This window comes from Heteronotia binoei, chromosome 8 (genome assembly GCF_032191835.1).
Source record: "Heteronotia binoei isolate CCM8104 ecotype False Entrance Well chromosome 8, APGP_CSIRO_Hbin_v1, whole genome shotgun sequence".
Classification (NCBI taxonomy): Eukaryota; Metazoa; Chordata; class Lepidosauria; order Squamata; family Gekkonidae; genus Heteronotia; species Heteronotia binoei.
In genome coordinates this window covers 130,613,936-130,633,209 of record NC_083230.1, presented here as the reverse complement: position 1 = coordinate 130,633,209, position 19,274 = coordinate 130,613,936, and the positions used below count along the sequence as shown (strand labels likewise).

At 47.1% G+C, this 19,274-nt stretch overlaps 2 protein-coding genes across 2 annotated transcripts; both read left to right on the top strand.

The window, feature by feature from the left end:
* Nucleotides 1–4,139: 4,139 nt before the first annotated feature.
* On the top strand, nucleotides 4,140–5,096 carry LOC132575814 (olfactory receptor 5T7-like). The gene has a single exon (XM_060244504.1). It carries the CDS (start codon nucleotides 4,140–4,142, stop codon nucleotides 5,094–5,096), a length of 957 nt encoding a protein of 318 aa, XP_060100487.1.
* Nucleotides 5,097–17,342: 12,246 nt separating this feature from the next.
* Nucleotides 17,343–18,299, top strand: LOC132575813 (olfactory receptor 5T7-like). Its single transcript, XM_060244503.1, has one exon. The coding sequence runs from the start codon at nucleotides 17,343–17,345 to the stop codon at nucleotides 18,297–18,299; it is 957 nt and encodes a 318-aa protein (XP_060100486.1).
* The last annotated feature ends 975 nt before the right edge of the window (nucleotides 18,300–19,274 follow it).

Here is a 19,274-nt window from a genome sequence, read left to right as displayed (position 1 = left end):
CCCACTCCTCCACTTGCAGCTGCTGGAATGGCCTTGGGTCAGCCAGAGCTCTCTTATCTGGGAGAACCGGGTTTGATACCCCCCACCTCAACTTGCAGCTGCTGGAATGGCCTTGGGCCAGCCAAAGCTCTCTTATCTGGGAGAACCGGGTTTGATACCCCCCACCTCCACTTGCAGCTGCTGGAATGGCCTTGGGTCAGCCAGAGCTCTCTTATCTGGGAGAATCGGCTTTGATCCCCCACTCCTCCACTTGCACCTGCTGGAATGGCCTTGGGTCAGCCAGAGCTCTCTTATCTGGGAGAACCGGGTTGGATTCCCCACTCCTCCACTTGCAGCTGCTGGAATGGCCTTGGGTCAGCCAGAGCTGTCTTATCTGGGAGAACCAGGTTTGATTCCCCAGTCCTCCACTTGCAGCTGCTGGAACGGCCTTGGGTCAGCCAGAGCTGTCTTATCTGGGAGAACCGGGTTTGATTCCCCACTCCTCCACTTGCAGCTGCTGGAACGGCCTTGGGTCAGCCAGAGCTGTCTTATCTGGGAGAACCGGGTTTGATTCCCCAGTCCTCCACTTGCAGCTGCTGGAACGGCCTTGGGTCAGCCAGAGCTGTCTTATCTGGGAGAACCGGGTTTGATTCCCCACTCCTCCACTTGCAGCTGCTGGAACGGCCTTGGGTCAGCCAGAGCTCTCTTATCTGGGAGAACCGGGTTTGATTCCCCACTCCTTCACTTGCAGCTGCTGGAACGGCCTAGGGTCAGCCACAGCTCTCATATCTGGGAGAACCGGGTTTGATTCCCCACTCCTCCACTTGCAGCTGCTGGAACGGCCTAGGGTCAGCCACAGCTCTCATATCTGGGAGAACCGGGTTTGATTCCCCACTCCTCCACTTGCATCTGCTGGAATGGCCTTGGGTCAGCCATACCTCTCGCAGAGCTGTCCTTGAAAGGGCAGCTGCTGGGAGAGCTCTCTGAGCCCCACCCACCTCACAGGGTGTCTGTTGGGGGGGGGGGAGATAAAGCAGATTGTGAGGCACTCTGAGACTCTATTTATTTATTTAGATTTATATCCTGCTCTCCCTGCCAAAGAAGGTTCAGAGACGAGGGTGGGGTATAAATCTTCATCATCATCTCCAGACTTCTGCCAAGTAAACACGGCTCCGGGAGAGCTGGGGGTATCCATTCTGCTCCCTAGCACACAATGGGAGGTTTCTGATTGGCAGCCAGAGCTGGCTATCAAGCTTTGGAGGGCCACTATTGGTGTTTCCAATAGTGCAATAGGGCTACAGACGTCTATCCCCCCTGTTGCCTTGACAATTCATTCATCAGGGCCAGCATGTCTAGCTCTCAAACGAACCTTCCCGAACATCCTGGCATTTCCGAAAAATAATCATCCAGCCGCCAATGAAGGGGAGCTCACCCTCTTCCCAGGCGGCTGACTGGAAAAAATTTTTTTTCCTAATATCCATCTACAAGCCTTTCTGCTTGTAATGGCCATTGTGATGGCCATTGGCCTGATCCAACAGGGCTTCTCTTATGTTCTTATGTGACACAGAGAGTTGGAATGGATGGGGCACTGGCCTGATCCAACGGGGCTTCTCTTATGTTCTTATGTGACACAGAGTGTTGGACTGGAGGGGCCATTGGCCTGATGAACATGGCTTCTCTTATGTTCTTATGTGACACAGAGTGCTGGACTGGATGGGCCATTGGCCTGATCCAACAGAGCTTCTCTTATGTTCTTATGTGACACAGAGTGTTGGACTGGATGGGCCATTGGCCTGATCCAACATGGCTTCTCTTATGTTCTTATGTGACACAGAGTGGTGGACTGGATGGGCCATTGGCCTGATCCAACATGGCTTCTCTTATGTTCTTCTGTGACACAGAGTGCTGGACTGGATGGGCCATTGGCCTGATCCAACAGAGCTTCTCTTATGTTCTTATGTGACACAGAGTGTTGGACTGGATGGGCCACTGGCCTGATCCAACATGGCTTCTCTTATGTTCTTATGTGACACAGAGTGTTGGACTGGATGGGCCATTGGCCTGATCCAACATGGCTTCTCTTATGTTCTTCTGTGACACAGAGTGCTGGACTGGATGGGCCATTGGCCTGATCCAACAGAGCTTCTCTTATGTTCTTATGTGACACAGAGTGTTGGACTGGATGGGCCATTGGCCTGATCCAACATGGCTTCTCTTATGTTCTTATGTGACACAAAGTGTTGGACTGGATGGGCCATTGGCCTGATCCAACAGAGCTTCTCTTATGTTCTTATGTGACACAGAGTGTTGGACTGGATGGGCCATTGGCCTGATCCAACAGAGCTTCTCTTATGTTCTTATGTGACACAGAGTGTTGGACTGGATGGGCCATTGGCCTGATCCAACGGGGCTTCTCTTATGTTCTTATGTGACACAGAGTGTTGGACTGGAGGGGCCATTGGCCTGATGAACATGGCTTCTCTTATGTTCTTATGTGACACAGAGTGCTGGACTGGATGGGCCATTGGCCTGATCCAACAGAGCTTCTCTTATGTTCTTATGTGACACAGAGTGTTGGACTGGATGGGCCATTGGCCTGATCCAACATGGCTTCTCTTATGTTCTTATGTGACACAGAGTGTTGGACTGGATGGGCCATTGGCCTGATCCAACATGGCTTCTCTTATGTTCTTCTGTGACACAGAGTGCTGGACTGGATGGGCCATTGGCCTGATCCAACAGAGCTTCTCTTATGTTCTTATGTGACACAGAGTGTTGGACTGGATGGGCCATTGGCCTGATCCAACATGGCTTCTCTTATGTTCTTATGTGACACAGAGTGTTGGACTGGACGGGCCATTGGCCTGATCCAACATGGCTTCTCTTATGTTCTTATGTGACACAGAGTGTTGGACTGGATGGGCCATTGGCCTGATCCAACAGGGTTTCTCTTATGTTCTTATGAAATCCCTGGAATTTTCTGGGTGGAGTCTAGAGAGGTCGGGGTTTGTGGAGAGGAGGAGGTTCAACAGCAGGGACGTGATGCCAGAGAGTTCATCCTTCAAGGTGCCCATTTTCCCTACAAGAACTGACCTCTGTCACTTGTCGGTTTAACTCCAGAAGGTCTCCAGGCAGGCCCCGCCCAAAGGCAGGCCCTCAAAGGCCCTACTATAGGCTCAAGTTGCAATTCAGACTGGGATTTCTTAGTGTCCTTTTTTTTTTTTGAAAAATGGAAATTCATAATAATGACAATTGAAAACATTACATTCTTAAAATGAGGGGAGCAGTGAGAACATGAACACAGAACCAAAGACCAGTGATGTCTCCTCCAGGGTCTAACTCCAACAGTGGCCAGTCAGATACCACAGCGAAGCCCAGAGACAGGGCTTTTGGACCACAGCTGGCCCATTTTCCAGTATCTGAGGGATTCGTCCTCTGCACCCAAAGACCCCATCCAGACTTGAAGGGTAGTAGATAACAATAAATGCCTCTCCTCCATAAATGTGCCCAACATCCTTTGTAACACATCTGTGCTGCAGAACCATTCAAGTTCCCATTTCATGGCAGGGAATTCCACAGGGAGGGAATGCCCATTGTGTGAAGTATTTTGTGATTTTCGTCTGCCAGCTTCTAGTCCTCTAAAACGGAAGAAAAGGTTCTCTCTCTCCACCTTGGCCACACCATGAGTAATTTTGTAGATCTCTATCACATCACACCTCAGCTGCCTTTTTGCTAAACTAAGAAGCCCTAGATCAGAGGTAGGGAATGTTGGCACTCCAGATGTTTTTTGCCTATAACTCCCATCAGCCTACCCCTGCCCTCAATGCTTATCTCTATAAAAGCCAAAATAGTTCCACACAGGGCTTTTTTTGTAGCAGGAACTCCTTTGCATATTAGGCTACATCCCCTCCACCCCGATGCAGCCAATCCTCCAAGAGCCTACTGTAAGCTCCAGGAGGATTGACTACATCAGAGGGGTGTAGCCTAAAATGCAAATGAGTTCCTGATACAAAAAAGCCCTGGTTTCAAGAAAGATAATTCTATACCAGAAACATCATTTTACATGGAATCACACACACAAGGTTACGAGTCCTGCTTTTGTCCTTATTAATTTCTGTTCCTTCATGGCCCTTTCTTTCCAGATGGACACTATGGAGCCCATGGCAGGTGGGAATCAAACACAGGTGTTAGAATTCATCTTCCTGGGTTTCTCCGGTATCTCGAAGGGCCACATCTTCCTATTCCTGGTCTTTTCCATGATGTACTTGCTTACGATAATTGGGAACACCACGATAGTCACCCTGATCCAGCTGGACTCCCGCCTTCACAGCCCCATGTACTTTTTCCTCAGCCACCTGTCCTGCTTGGATGTTTGCTACACGTCCGTCACTGTCCCCAAGATCCTAGCAAACTTCTTGAGCCAGAAACCAACTATTTCATACAACCAATGCATGGCCCAGATGTTCTTCCTGATGACGTGTACGGGAACAGAGAGTGCCCTGCTGGCCGTCATGGCCTATGACCGCTATGCCGCCATCTGCCAGCCGCTGCGCTACCGTCATCTCATGAGCAGCCAGGTCCGTGTCCCTCTGGCCATTTTTTCGTGGCTCTGGGGCATCGTGGACTCAGCCATCCACACTGCCCTGACCACCAATCTGTCCTTCTGTGGGCCCAACCAGATTGACCACATATTCTGCGATGTCCCACCCCTCCTTAAAATTGCCTGCAGTGACACCTACGTCAATGAAATGGTGCTTCACATAGCCAGTGCCTTTGTAGGCTTGAGTCCATTCCTACTTGTCGTCATTTCATATGTCTACATCCTGTCCGCCATCTTGCAAATTCGCTCCAACACTGGTCGGCGCAAGGCCTTTTCCACATGTTCTTCCCACGTGGTGGTGGTCATCATCTACTTTGGGATGGCCAATTTGAACTACAACCGCCCCAGTGCTGGCTACTCCTTGGAAATTGACACCCTGATCTCCACACTGTATTGTATCATCACACCCATGCTGAACCCTGTTATTTACAGCTTCCGCAACAAGGAGGTGAAGATGGCCCTGTGGAAGACACTAGGTCTGAAGAGTAAGGAATTAACTTCCCCAAGAAAGCAGTGAGAGAAAAGCTGAACCAAGATCCCGCAACACACACATATCCTGTTTCCCATTTTCTCCCTCTCTCTGTCTCTAGGTTGCTCAGCTGCTATGCAATGGCCTCATACTGATACACCTCAGACAGAAGCCTGAATTTGATGTTAACTCTGTAGGAACCGAAGCAGAAGGTGGACTTGGAGGTGTGCCTGAAAACAACTTCTAGAGCAGGGGTGTCAAACATGCAGCCTGATGGCCAGATTAGGCTCCCAAGGGCTTCTATCAGCCCCACAAGCAACTCATAGAACCATAGACTTGGAAGGGACCTCCAGGGTCATCTAGTCCAACCCCCTGCACAATGCAGGAAACTCACAAACCCCTCCCCCTAAATTCACAGGATCCTCATTGCTGTCAGATGGCAATCCAGCCTCTGCTTAAAAACCACCAAGGAAGGAGAGCCCACCACCTCCCGAGGAAGTCTGTTCCACTGAGGAATCACTCTAACAGTCAGGAAGTTCTTCATAATGTTGAGCTGAAACTTTTCTGATTTAATTTCAACCCATTAGTTCTGGTCCTACCTTCTAGGGTCACAGAAAACAATTCCACCCCATCCTCTATAGCACAGCCCTTCAAGTACTTGAAGATGGTGATCATGTCACCTCTCAGCCGCCTCCTCTCCATGCTAACTCACTATTATCTGCTTCCTTGTCTCTCTCTTGCTTCCTTCTGCAATCACAGCTTGCTTTGCCAGGCTTGCTCAATTGCACAGGGGTTACAGCGCAAAGCCTCTACTTTCTCCAGTGGCTGACCAACACATGAAGTAACTTGCGTACAAAAATCTCACAGTGCTCAGACATTTCATGTTTTCCCCTGGGCCTTAGGCTCTAAGTATTGACCATAAGATTTCTGTAATGAATGTCAATAAATCAAAAGTAGGTCTGCAACTTACAGACACACACTTGAACAACACCTGAACAGCATACTCAAGATGGCTACAGCACAGACATTGTCTTCATATTTTGATGCAATAATTCAGAGTAAGAGGTGTCAGTTATCAGAAAATGTTAAATAAACAAAATATTGCAATAGTGGTAATCTTTTAAGCATGTTTTAAGGGTTTTTTTTTAATCCTTAATTATGTTTGTCTGTGTCCTTTATAAAGTCACCCCCCCTTTTTTCGCAAGGAAGGCTTCAGAAAGCAAAGAACAAACTGGAAACTTTCAACAATTTAAACTGGACTGAGCAAAGATATGTGAATTGATTTGGTTTATAAATAAATAAGCGTCAATGAGATCTGGTTACAATATGGTCTGAACAAAAACGGGATATGCTTACAAGAGAAATGTATGTGATGCTTAATTAGGACTGAAATGGTTATAATTGAAATGCAGGAGGAGAATTTGAAGTTGAAGGAAACAGGTTAACTGGGTCTTTGAACTATTCTCTAACTTTGATTAACAGACTGAGTTTTTTTTAATGGAGGAAATGGCAGCTCAAATCAAAGTGCATGATATTATGATTAACATAACCTCCTTAAAGCAGGAACTTGGTCGTTTAGCAGAGTTGGTGCAATAATAGACGGGGACTTTTATTTTGAAATACAGCGAAAATGAACATCTACATGAGCAGAGTATTAAAGAGTCCCCAGTGATGTCTGTCAAGCTGAGAAAAAAAGCTAAAGATTTGTTGGAAAAAGTCTGGAAGAAAAGCAAAATGGAGACATATAACTGCGTAGTTATAAAGTTGAAACGGAAATCAACATCAACTATAGCCTGCACGGGAAGATGTGATGAAGTAGTGATCATACCACTTTCAACAAAACGAATGGAGATATCAAGAGAAGAAAAGGCAAATTTCAGCAACATGATCAAATTTTGGAAAGCGTTCAAAAAGAAGAGATTTTAAACTGTTTTTGAGTTGTTTTTTGCTCCGCCTTTTTTTTACATTTAGCTGGTTAATATTGAATCAATGAAAGGGGCTAATAAGTGATTCCGTAATGGCAAATGAGGCTTTAAGAATTGGGATGCCTTTCTTCAGTGTGTTATAATTATCTATGGAAGATAAATAGAATAATGTAATTAAGAGTGGGCTAAGGAGATTTTTTATTTTTATTTACCTAAAAATAATCAAGTATGGGAGATGAGGTAACTTTAGCATATTAACTTGTGTTTTTCAGAGCATTATGAAAATTTACAGTCTCCAATTTTTTTAAAGAATTCTAAATGTTTAACGTAGATAAAAAGTCAATCTGGGTAAATTTGTAATAAAACAGCCCACACAAATATTTTGTAATCTTAAATCTGCTCTTAATATTCCTGACAAGAGAAACTGTCTATAACGAAACAGATAAACTACTGTGTTTTCTGTTTTTGCTTTCTCTCTGCTATAAATAAATAAATTAACATTAAGGAACTATATTTATGTATTATACTTTTAGATATTCTGTAGCTTATAATGTAAATCTAAACTTAGAGCTTACACAAAATAGGAAAAAAGGAAAAGTCCGCTGTGCAAGCACCAGTTGTTTCCAACTCTGGGGTGACGTTGCTTTCACAACATTTTCACGGCAGACTTTTTATGGGGTGGTTTGCCATTGCCTTCCCCAGTCATCTACACTCCCCACCCCCCACCCCAGCAAGCTGGATACTCATTGTACCAACCTTGGAAGGATGGAAGGCTGAGTCAACCTGGAGCTGGCTACCTGAAAACTCAGCTTCCACCAGGGATCAAACTCAGGTCGTGAGCAGAGCTTAGGACTGCAGTACTGCAGCTTTAACAAAAATTGTTCAAAAATACATTACAAGGCACTTGACACCTATCCATTCTGTATCTAATTTCATTGCCAGCTGTTACATCCAGATGTAATCATAGGGTCAGGCCTGTGCTTTGAGGTGGATCTGATCACTTCATTAATGTTTCAGCCTCTGATCTTAGCTATCAAAGGCTTGGCGGAAGAGCACCGTCTTGCAGGCCCTGCAGAATTGAGAGAGATCCCGCAGAGCCCTAACCTCCTCAGGACGTTCATTCCACCAGCATGAGGCTGCAACAGAGAAGGTCCTGACTCTAGTAATCTTCAGCCTGGCCTCCTTCAAGCCGGGGATCGAAAGACCCTGACCATAGTGCTCTTTGGGGGACATGTGGGGAAAGGTGTCAAGCATGAGATTTCTGAGTATTAATTTAGTAAGCATCTTATATTCACACTTCCTCCTCCTTTCTTTCTGTTATCCCTCTTCTCTGAATAAAGATCTCTCTTCAAAGTTCCCACACCTGCAAGCTCTCAAGGATGCAGGATATGCAAGTAATCTCCATATTGTAAAGTAGAAGTGCCTCTCCCCCGAGTTCCCATACATATCAGCAAGTCAGGAATGTGTGGGAACCAAGGGATGTTATAGTATCCAAATGGGTAGTTGATAGTATGCTTTGAACCTTCTGTGCAATTCACATCTGTATGCTATGTTTTGAAGTTATCTGAACTCTGCCTTTGAAGTAACCTTTAAGATGCCACACCATGTAACGTTTTGTATCACTTCCAAGGTATCGTACCTTGGGCAAGTATTGGATTATCAATAAAACAAGTCTTTGATTCAAACAATAGCTTGGTTATTCAAAACACTAATGCTTGACAAAAGGTGGTCCCAAAATTATGCAGTGTCAGGTCATCTGGTCATAGAGTGAGAACTGAGGCGTCTCTGACATGGATGGAGAGCAACAGTCTCTGGACAAGCTCACACGGGTCTGATTAGCCCCCCAGGCCCTTGGCAACCAATCAGAACCAAGCAGGTGATATAATCTCTTCCTTAGGGGGATGCCAGGGTCATGTGACTACAAATGACCTTCGTTCCCACATCTTCAGAGAACTAGGTTCAACTGAAAGGAATTTTTTCATTAGGAAAACCAGAGAGATAGCTGGTACCATCTCCCACAGGTGCAACCATATATCAGAAGGTCGCATTCCAATCCAGTGATCTTTGTGAACACAAACAGTTGCTTTTGCAGTCAAAACCACTGCCTACCAGCTATATGTAGCTCTGCTCATTGTACCCGATTCCTCGACTGATGACGTGTGCTTAGAGCACACGAAAGCTTCCATTCTGAATGAAACTTTGTTGGTATTAAAGGTGCAACTTGACTCTTACTTTGTTCTACTGCTTCAGACCGACACAGCTGCCCGCTTAGATCTACCTCTTGACCAAAGTTAGAATCAGGCTTCAGAACCAAAGTCTGTTTGAACCCCTATTAGATCACAGTTCTCTTCCTATATTAGGACTTCCATTTCCTCCTGCTCGTTTCCGATACTCTGTGCATTAGTGTGGAGACATCGGAATCCATGTTTTATGCATCCTGAGAGTTTTGTTTCTGTACATACCTGCAAGGTGGTGTTACCTAGCATATGTGCCACTCTCTGCTTCTTATCTCCAGTTATTGGGATCGTACTAGGCTTTGAATTGTTATCTCTCTCCCCCGTACAATTTAGTTAAAGGCCCTCCTTATTAGACTAGCAAGGCTCTTACCAAACACCCTTTTTCCTGCCTTTGTAAGGTGCAAACCATCTCCTGATAGAAGACCGCCATCTCGAAAGCGTAAGCCATGGTCCAGAAATCCAAACCTTTCCCAATGTAGCCAGTTGTTTACTTGAAGTATTGTTCTTTCTTATCCTCAGCATGGCCTTCAACAGGAAGAACTGACAAAAACACAACTCCTTTACCACACAGTCGGTTTTAATGTGTTCTAGACAGTGTCATTTTTATCACGAAAAGATAATAATCAACAGGCTTAACAAGTCTTCGTACACATTCGATATAGTAGCATCGCTGACTTATGGAGCATAAAAGGATACCCGTGACGCAGAGTGGTAAAGCTGCAGTACTGCAGTCAGAACCCTCTGCTCACAACCTGAGTTCGATTCCAGCAGCAGCTGGTTCAGGTAGCCGGCTCTAGGTTGACTCAGCCTTCCATCCTTCTGAGGTCGGTAAAATGAGTACCCAGCTTGCTGGGGGGAAAGTGTAATGACCAGGGAAGGCAATGGCCAACCACCCCATAAAAAGGTCTGCCGTGAAAACGTTGTGAAAGTAGTGTCACTCCAGAGTCGGAAATGACTGGTACTTTCACAGGGGACTGTAACGTACTCGAAACGGAGACGAGAGTAGGGCAACATGGTTTATTGGGAGCACGTAGCTAGAGAGCGAACACGCGGGCCGGGTCCCGCTTATATACAATCCCGGGTACAGCCTACTGGGTTGGTCGGGCCAATCCTGCCCCGTTGAACTTCCCGCCACAGCTGGAGATAGGCGGGGAACTGGCTCCCGGCGCTGGGGCTCCTGGGACTGCCCAGTTGCCCCCCCCGTCTGGTCGCATGACATTTCTTGATACACTACAGGGACTACCTTGACCTTTAAGAGCCCTGTGGCACAGAGTGTTAAAGCTACAGCACTGCAGTCCTAAGCTCTGCTCATGACCTGAGTTTGATCCCGGCAGAAGCTGGGTTCAGGTAGCTGGCTCTAGGTCAACTCAGCCTTCCATCCTTCCGAAGTCAGTTAAATGAGTCCCCAGCTTGCTGGGGGGAAAGTGTAATGACCGGGGAAGGCAATGGCAAACCACCCCGCAAAAGGGTCTGCCGTGAAAACGTTGTGAAAGCAGCATCACCCCAGAGTCGGAAACAACTGGTGCTTGCACAGGGGACCATTCCTTTCCTAAGAGCACTGAATGCTATTGGAAAAAAAATGACATTAGCACCAAATTGTTTCAATTGTTTAAATCGTCGAACTGATGAATTGTTTTAAACGTTTAATTAATGCTTGATGGAATTGAATTGTTTTACTGCGATTTTATTGCTTTTATTGTTTATGAGCTGCCCTGTGCCTGCTTCGGCGGGGAGGGTGGGATATAAATCTAATTAATCTAATCTAATCATGCATGCACGTGCTTGGTAGACAGTGTACCTCTCGAGACAACAATGCTGGTCAGCACACTTTGGGCTCTGCCCTTCTGAGCAAGGAATCTCCATTTACCAGCACCCTCCTCTTCTATGCTGGAGAGCCAAAGCTCCAGACTTCCCATTCATGGGGCCTTGCTACAAAAAAACTCTGGCTGATTCTGTGAATTAGGCAGATCACAGGGAGGGCAGGAAAAGTTGCATTGGTGCTTAGTTTTGTTGCACTTTCTTACACACCCGGGGAAATGCTGATTGCCACTTTGCGGTCAGTTGACAATTTTTCTCCAGGCCAGTTTGACAAAGGATCCTGGAGGTTTTTGCCATTTCCTGGGCCTGGAGCAGGCGTCACTGGGGAGGTGTGTGTGAGGGGTGGGGGAGGTATTTATGAAGTTCCTGCATTGTGCAGGGGATTGGACTAGATGACTCTGATGGTCCCTTCCAACTCTATGACTCTATGTTCTGGATACTTCCATGGGTAGAATCATAGAATCATACACTTGGAAGGGACCTCTAGGGTCATCTAGTCCAACCCCCTGCTCAATGCAGGAAACTCACAAACACCTCCCCCTAAATTCACAGGATCTTCATTGCTGTCAGATGGCCATCTAGCCTCTGTTGAAAAACCTCCAAGGAAGGAGAGCCCACCACCTCCCAAGGAGGAAGCCTGTTCCACTGAGGAACCGCTCTAAACTCACAAACCCCTCCCCCTAAATTCACAGGATCTTCATTGCTGTCAGATGGCCATCTAGCCTCTATTGAAAAACCTCCAAGGAAGGAGAGCCCACCACCTCCCCAGGAGGAAGCCTGTTCCACTGAGGAACCTCTCTAAACTCACAAACACCTCCCCCTAAATTCATAGGATCTTCATAGCTGTCAGATGGCCCTCTAGCCTCTGTTGAAAAACCTCCAAGGAAGGAGAGCCCACCACCTCCAAAGGAGGAAGCCTGTTCCACTGAGGAACCGCTCTAAACTCACAAACCCCTCCCCCTAAATTCACAGGATCTTCATCGCTGTCAGGTGGCCATCTAGCCTCTGTTGAAAAACCTCCAAGGAAGGAGAGCCCACCACCTCCCGAGGGAGTCTGTTCCACTGAGGAACCACTCTAATGGTCAGGAAGTTCTTCCTAATGTTGAGCCGGAAACTCTTTTGAATCAGACCCTCAAGGTCATAGAATAATACAATCGTAGAGTTAGATGGGACCTCCAGGGTCATCTAGCCCAACCCCCTGCACAATGCAGGAAACTCACAAATACCTCCCCCTAAATTCACAGGATCTTCATTGCTGTCAGATGGCCATCTAGCCTCTGTTGAAAAACCTCCAAGGAAGGAGAGCCCACCACCTCCCAAGGAGGAAGCCTGTTCCACTGAAGAATCGCTCTAACAGTCAGGAAGTTCTTCCTAATGTTGAGACGGAAACTCTTTTGATTTAATTTCAACCTACTGGTTCTGGTCCTACCTTTTGGGGCCACAGAAAACAATTCCACACCATCCTCTATAGGACAGCCCTTCAAGTGCTTGAAGATGGTGATCCTATCACCTCTCAGCCGCCTCCTCTCCAGGCTACACATCCCCTGACACCATGAGGCAATATCCATTGTGTATGACTTCAGTGAGTCTGCTAAAAAGTCACATGTGGGCTACCAAGTCTCAAAAGTTCCAGCAATTACACACCATTCCCTGTGGGTTTCCAACTGAGGTTCATCCCCAAGGCCCCCAGAGCAAGTAAAGTATTCTCACTTCCAATCAACCTCAGTCTCGTACAAAGTAATTACAAGGAGATGCTCTTCCTGTTGAAGATGGAGAAAAACCTTCCAGACTGACCATAAGGTCCACATTTGCGGACTACCAGACACTACCATGCCGTCGTCTTCAAGCTAAGCCATATTTCCACTCTGACCTCTCAGTCTAGAAGCAGAGGCAGTGAAAGGCTGTGCGGTTTCCCTTGCCAACATGTACTGGAACTGAGCCGGAGATGAAGGCATCCATCCATTGATTCATCCATCCAGCCCTCTGCAAAGGTGAGTAGCTTTCTAGCAGAAGCTGCTCGTATTTTCCTTAGAAAAAGACAAACAAGAAGGGAGAAGAGATGTCATCTTCACCGCTCTGCCAGGCTGAATCAATGCAGTCAATAAGCAACATTATTCTTTGCTTACAGTGCCATGCACATGGTGGCTTGGGATGAACGTAGCATGAACATATGAACATCTGAAGCTGCCTTATGCTGAATCAGACCTTTGGTCCATCAAAGTCAGTATTGTCTTCTCAGACTGGCAGCGGCTCTCCAGGGTCTCCAGCTGAGGTTTTTCACACCTATTTGCCTGGACCCTTTTTTGGAGATGCCAGGGATTGAACCTGGGACCTTCTGCTTCCCAAGCAGATGCTCTACCACTGAGCCACAGCCCCATTCATGGCTCTCCAGGGCCTCAAGCTGAGGTTTTTCACACCTACTTGCTTGGACTCTTTTTAGTTGGCAGATGCCGGGGATTGAACCTGGGACCTTCTGCTTCCCAAGCAGATGCTCTACCACTGAGCCACAGTCCCTCCCCGGGTAGCCCAATCTAGATAGATCCCAGAAGCTAAGCAGGGCCACTACTTGCGAGGGTGGGGGGAGACTAGCAAGGAAGACTCTGCGCTGGGGAAGGCAACGGAAAACCACCTCTGCATCTCACTTGCCTTGAAAACCACTGGCTGGGGGCCGCCACAATTTGTTTGCAACCTGGCGGCACTTATGTCAGTAAGCTCATGGTGCTTTCTAAAGGAAAGGCTGTTGAAAGGTGAGCACACCAAGGTGAGTAGCTGTTTCTCTACACAGAAAGATACACAGGAATTCAGAAGAGATGCCCTCTTCACCACTCCGACACGCTGAATTAATGCAAGCAATGCAGTGCCTCCATAAGCAGCTAGCACAAAATCAATTTTTTGCTTCTAATGCCAATCTAGTCAGATCTGAGAAGCTAAGCAGGGTCGTTATTTGGGTGGGAGACTCTGCAGAAGAAGGCAATGGAAAACCACTTCTGTTTCTCACTTGCCTTGAAAACCACTGGCTGGGGGCCGCCACAATAAGTTTGCAACTTGGTGGCACTTATATAAGGAAGCGCATGGTGCTTTCTAAAGGAAAGGCCGTTGAAAGGTGAGCGCACACTGGCAGAGACTGACCAAGAGAGAGATCTTGGGGTCGTGGTAGATAACTCACTGAAAATGTCAAGACAGTGTGCGATTGCAATAAAACAGGCCAACGCCATGCTGGGAATTATTAGGAAGGGAATTGAAAACAAATCAGCCAGTATCATAATGCCCCTGTATAAATCGATGGTGCGGTCTCATTTGGAGTACTGTGTGCAGTTCTGGTCGCCGCACCTCAAAAAGGATATTATAGCATTGGAGAAAGTCCAGAAAAGGGAACTAGAATGATTACAGGGTTGGAACACTTTCCCTATGAAGAAAAGTTAAAACACTTGGGGCTCTTTAGCTTGGAGAAACGTCGACTGCGGGGTGACATGATAGAGGTTTACAAGATTATGCATGGGATGGAGAAAGTAGAGAAAGAAGTCCTTTTCTCCCTTTCTCACAATACAAGAATTCGTGGGCATTCGATGAAATTGCTGAGCAGTTGGGTTAGAACGGATAAAAGGAGGTACTTCTTCACCCAAAGAGTGATTAACATGTGGAATTTACTGCCACAGGAGGTGGTGGAGGCTACAAACATAGCCAGCTTCAAGAGGGGGCTCGATAAAAATATGGAGCAGAGGTCCATCAGTGGCTATTAGCCACAGTGTGTGTATGTATGTGTGTATATATATATATATATATATATATATATATATATATATATATATATATATATATATATATATATATATATATATATATATAAATTTATAAATATATAAATTTTGGGCACTGTGTGACACAGAATGTTGGACTGGATGGGCCATTGGCCTGATCCAACATGGCTTCTCTTATGTTCTTACACCAAGGTGAGTAGTTGTTTTTCTACACTGAAAGATACACAGGAATTCAGAAGAGATGCCCTCTTCACCACTCCGACACGCTGAATTAATGCAAGCAATGCAGTGCCTCCATAAGCAGCTAGCACAAAATCATTTTTTGCTTATAATGCCATGCACATGGTGGCTTGGGAGGGAAGGTAGCATGGGGGCAGCCCAATCTAGTCAGATCTCAGAAGCTAAGTAGGGTCGTTGTTTGGATGGGAGGCCAACAAGGAAGACTCTGCAGAGGAAGGCAATGGAAAACCACCCCTGTTTCTCACTTGCCTTGAAAACCACTGACTCGGGGCCACCATAATTTGTTTGCAACTTGGTGACGCTTATGTAAGTAAGCGCAAGGTGCTTTCTAAAGGAAAGGCAGTTGAAAGCCCTACCAAAGAGTTCTTCTCCCAGGACACTGCAGTGTAAAGATTGAGCATGAGAAAGATGAGAAAAGGGAGAGGAGGGGTGAGAAGGAGGGCGAGAGACCAGAAGAAATGAATGTGAGCAGAAGTTTTGGTTTCCTTTGGGTGGGCACTGAATGCTAAAGGGCCTCTTCTCCTTTGTTCCAAGTCTGTGTAGAACAACTACAACCAAAGTGGGAGGGAGAGTGCCAGATTGCACCAATACTGTCCAAATGTTCCTAAAGGCAGAGATGGGAACATGGAACTGGTTTTATGTACTGTGGATTGACATGCTAAAATCCAAGGAGGAGGGGCCGTTCACAACGACCAGTGGTTCAAGAACCATGTAAGAGGGAACCGTTCCCATTTTATATAATCACTAAGAATGCCAACACTTGTTAGTAATTCTGCATTATGAAATCTTTACAATCCATATGTTGGGAATGAGCTATGCTATCGTCGGCTCTGTACCATGGGTGAGATCAAAATGTGAAAAAGAAGCCATTGGGGTTATCAGGAAATGTGCTGGTCTGGGAGTGCAGAGCCCTGGGTTCAAATCCACACCCAAGCCAGGACACAGGCATGGAACTGCCTTATATTGAATCATACCACCGGTCCATCATTTTATTTATTTAGCAGGCTTATATCCTGCCCTTTCCCGTAAACAGGCTCAAGGGGATCACAACATACAATAACAACAATAAAAACCTACAGTTTCAGAGTTATAACAAGACATTAAAATTAAACAAGTAAAAGCAATAAATCCAGGGCTTTTTTTTTTTAGCAGGAACACACAGCAATGCAGTTCCGGCTGGCTTTGCATCAGAGGGTGTGGCCTAGTATGTAAATGAGTTCCTGATGGGCTTTTTCTATAAAGGTGGAGAGAGGGTGGCGCGGGCTTCTCCAGGGGTTAATGAGGGCTGCTGGGGACGTGGCAAAGCCCTTGGGGGCTGGCTGGCTGCCCGCTCTCCTAGTCCGGGGATTGTTATGCAGCTGCACCTCCTATTCAATGGTAGGTGGGGAGGAAGAGGGGGAACCCTCAGAAAGGTTCAGGAGCTGCGCTCCTGTGAGCTCCTGCTGAATCGGAGGCCTGCTAAAACCCAACAATAAACCTCTCTTCCCGAAATCTGTCCAACGCCTCTTTCAACGCATCTGTGCTATAGGACCTCCCGAGACACCATTTCACGGCAGGGAATTCCACAGGTCAACCGCCCATCGTGTGAAGTGTTTCGAGTCAATCTCCTGCCGGCTTCTAGTCCTCTAAGAGGGAAGAGCAGCTTTTCTCGCTTTGCCGCATCATGAACAGTTTTGTAGATTTCTATCATGTCACCTTTTTGCTGAACTCAGAAACCCTTGGTGTTTTTTGTTTGCACTTTTTGCTGTATGATATGCAGGCCTTGAATTCAGCAGGAGCTCCTGAACCTTTCTGCGGGTTCCCCCTCCTCCTCCCCACCTACCTACCTTGTCCACAGAATAGGAGGTGCAGCTGCAAAACAATCCATGGATGAGGAGAGCGGGCAGCCAGCCAGCCACCAGGGGCTTGGCCACACCCCCAGCAGCCCTCATTAACCCCTGGAGAAGCCCATGCCACCCCTTCTCAACTTATGTGATTTTGGGTGGCGGGTGGCTTGCTGGCCTTTTGTCTGAGGAGGTGGTGGCCCAGGAGAGCCCCAGGTGAGCGAGGCCTGCTTGGGCTGGCTGAATCTCTAGCCAGCCGAAGCAGGCCTCGCTTGCCCAGGGCTCTCCTTTCTTGCTTTCGGAGGGGGGATATGCTAATGAGTTATGCTAATGAGCTCCACCATCTATTTTTCTACAAAACAACCCCTGAGCATAACTCTATATGGAATTACAAACACACACACACACACAGAAGGTTATGAGTCCTGCCTTTGTCCTTATTAACCTCTGTTCCTTCCTGGCCCTTTCTTTCTAGATGGACGGTATGGAGCCCATGGCAGGTGGAAATCAAACACCGGTGAAGGAATTCATCCTCCTTGGTTTCTCTGGTATCCCAAGGGCCCATGCCTTCCTATTCCTGGTCTTCTTCACAATCTACTTGCTTTCCATGATTGGGAACACCACGCTAATCACCCTGATCCGGCTGGATTCCCGCCTTCACAGCCCCATGTACTATTTCCTCAGCCACCTGTCCTGCTTGGATGTTTGCAACTTATCTGTCACTGTCCCCAAGATCCTGGCTAACTTAGCGAGCCAGAAATCAACTATTTCATACAAAGAGTGCATGGCCCAGATGTTCTTCCTGATGACATCGACGGGGACAGAGAGTATCTTGCTGGCCGTCATGGCCTACGACCGCTATGCTGCCATTTGCCAACCGCTACACTACAATAATCTCATGAGCAGTCAGGTCTATGTCTCTCTGGCCATTTTTTCATGGCTTGGCGGCATCTTGAACTCAGCTACCCACACTGCCCTGGCCACCAATCTGTCCTTCTGTGGAGCCAATCGGATTGACCACATATTCTGTGATGTTCCACCACTCCTTAAAATCACCTGCAGCGACACCTACGTCAACGAGATGGTCATTCACATCTTCAGCATCTTTATGGCAGTGGGTCCATTCCTACTTATCGTCATCTCATACGTCTACATTGTGTCCGCCATCTTGCGGATTCGCTCCAACACCAGCCGGCGCAAGGCCTTTTCTACGTGTTCTTCCCATGTGGCAGTGGTCATCATCCACTTTGGGATGGCCAATGTGAACTACAACCGCCCCGGTGCTGACTACTCCTCGGAAGTCAACATTCTGGTCTCCACACTGTATTGTATCATCACACCCATGCTGAACCCGCTCATCTACAGCTTCCGCAACAAGGACGTGAAGAATGCCCTGGGGAAAGTGCTGGGGCTGCAGAGGAAGGCATTCACTTCCCCAAAGAAGCAATGAGAGAAAAGCTGAACCAAGATCCCATGCCACACGAACGTACAGTTTTCTATCTTCCCCCTGTCTCCATCTCTAGGTTGCTCAACTACTATATCCCCTAGAAGAAGAAGAACTGCAGATTTATACCTCTTCTCTCTGAATCAGAGACTCACAGCAGCTTACAATCTCTTTTATCCTCCCCCCAACAACAGACACCCTTTGAGGTAGATGGGGCTGAGAGAGTTCTCACAGCAGCTGCCCTTTCAAGGACAACTCCTATGGGAGCTATGGCTAACCCAGGGCCATTCCAGGAGCTGCAGGTGGAGGAGCGGGGGATCAAACTCGGTTCTCCCAGATAAGAGAGCTGTGGCTGACCCAAGGCCATTCCAGCAGCTGCAGGTGGAGGAGTGGGGGATCAAACTCGGTTCTCCCAGATAAGAGAGCTGTGGCTGACCCAAGGCCATTCCAGCAGCTGCAAGTGGAGGAGTGGGGGATCAAACTCAGTTCTCCCAGATAAGAGTCCACTCACTTAACCGCTGCACCAAACTGGCTCTCCCTATGAGGAATGGACACATAATCCGGTACTACATCTCAGACAGAAGCCTGAACTTCCAGATCTGTCTTTCTGGGCCTTGACTCTGTAGGAACCAAAATGGAAGGTAAACTTGGAAGTGTGCCTGCAAGCAACTTTTAGAATGAGAGATGCATCACGCAGAGTACAACTTGATTTTAATCCAGCAGCACAACGGAGATGAACAAGATTTTGAGGGTCTGAGTTTTCAAGAACCAAAGCTCCTTCAAACTCTTCAAAGCTCATGCAGCTAAAGTCATGTGGGTCTCTTGTGCTGCTGGGCTCCCATCTCCCCATTAAACCAGGTCACAGTGTAGTCTAAATATAGCCTCGTTTTAGAATTGTGGGCTTAAGTCAGATTTCATTCCAGTAACCCCTTAGTGACCAGCTAGATGTTCGGGGTCTGAGCTCAGATATCTTCCCATTTC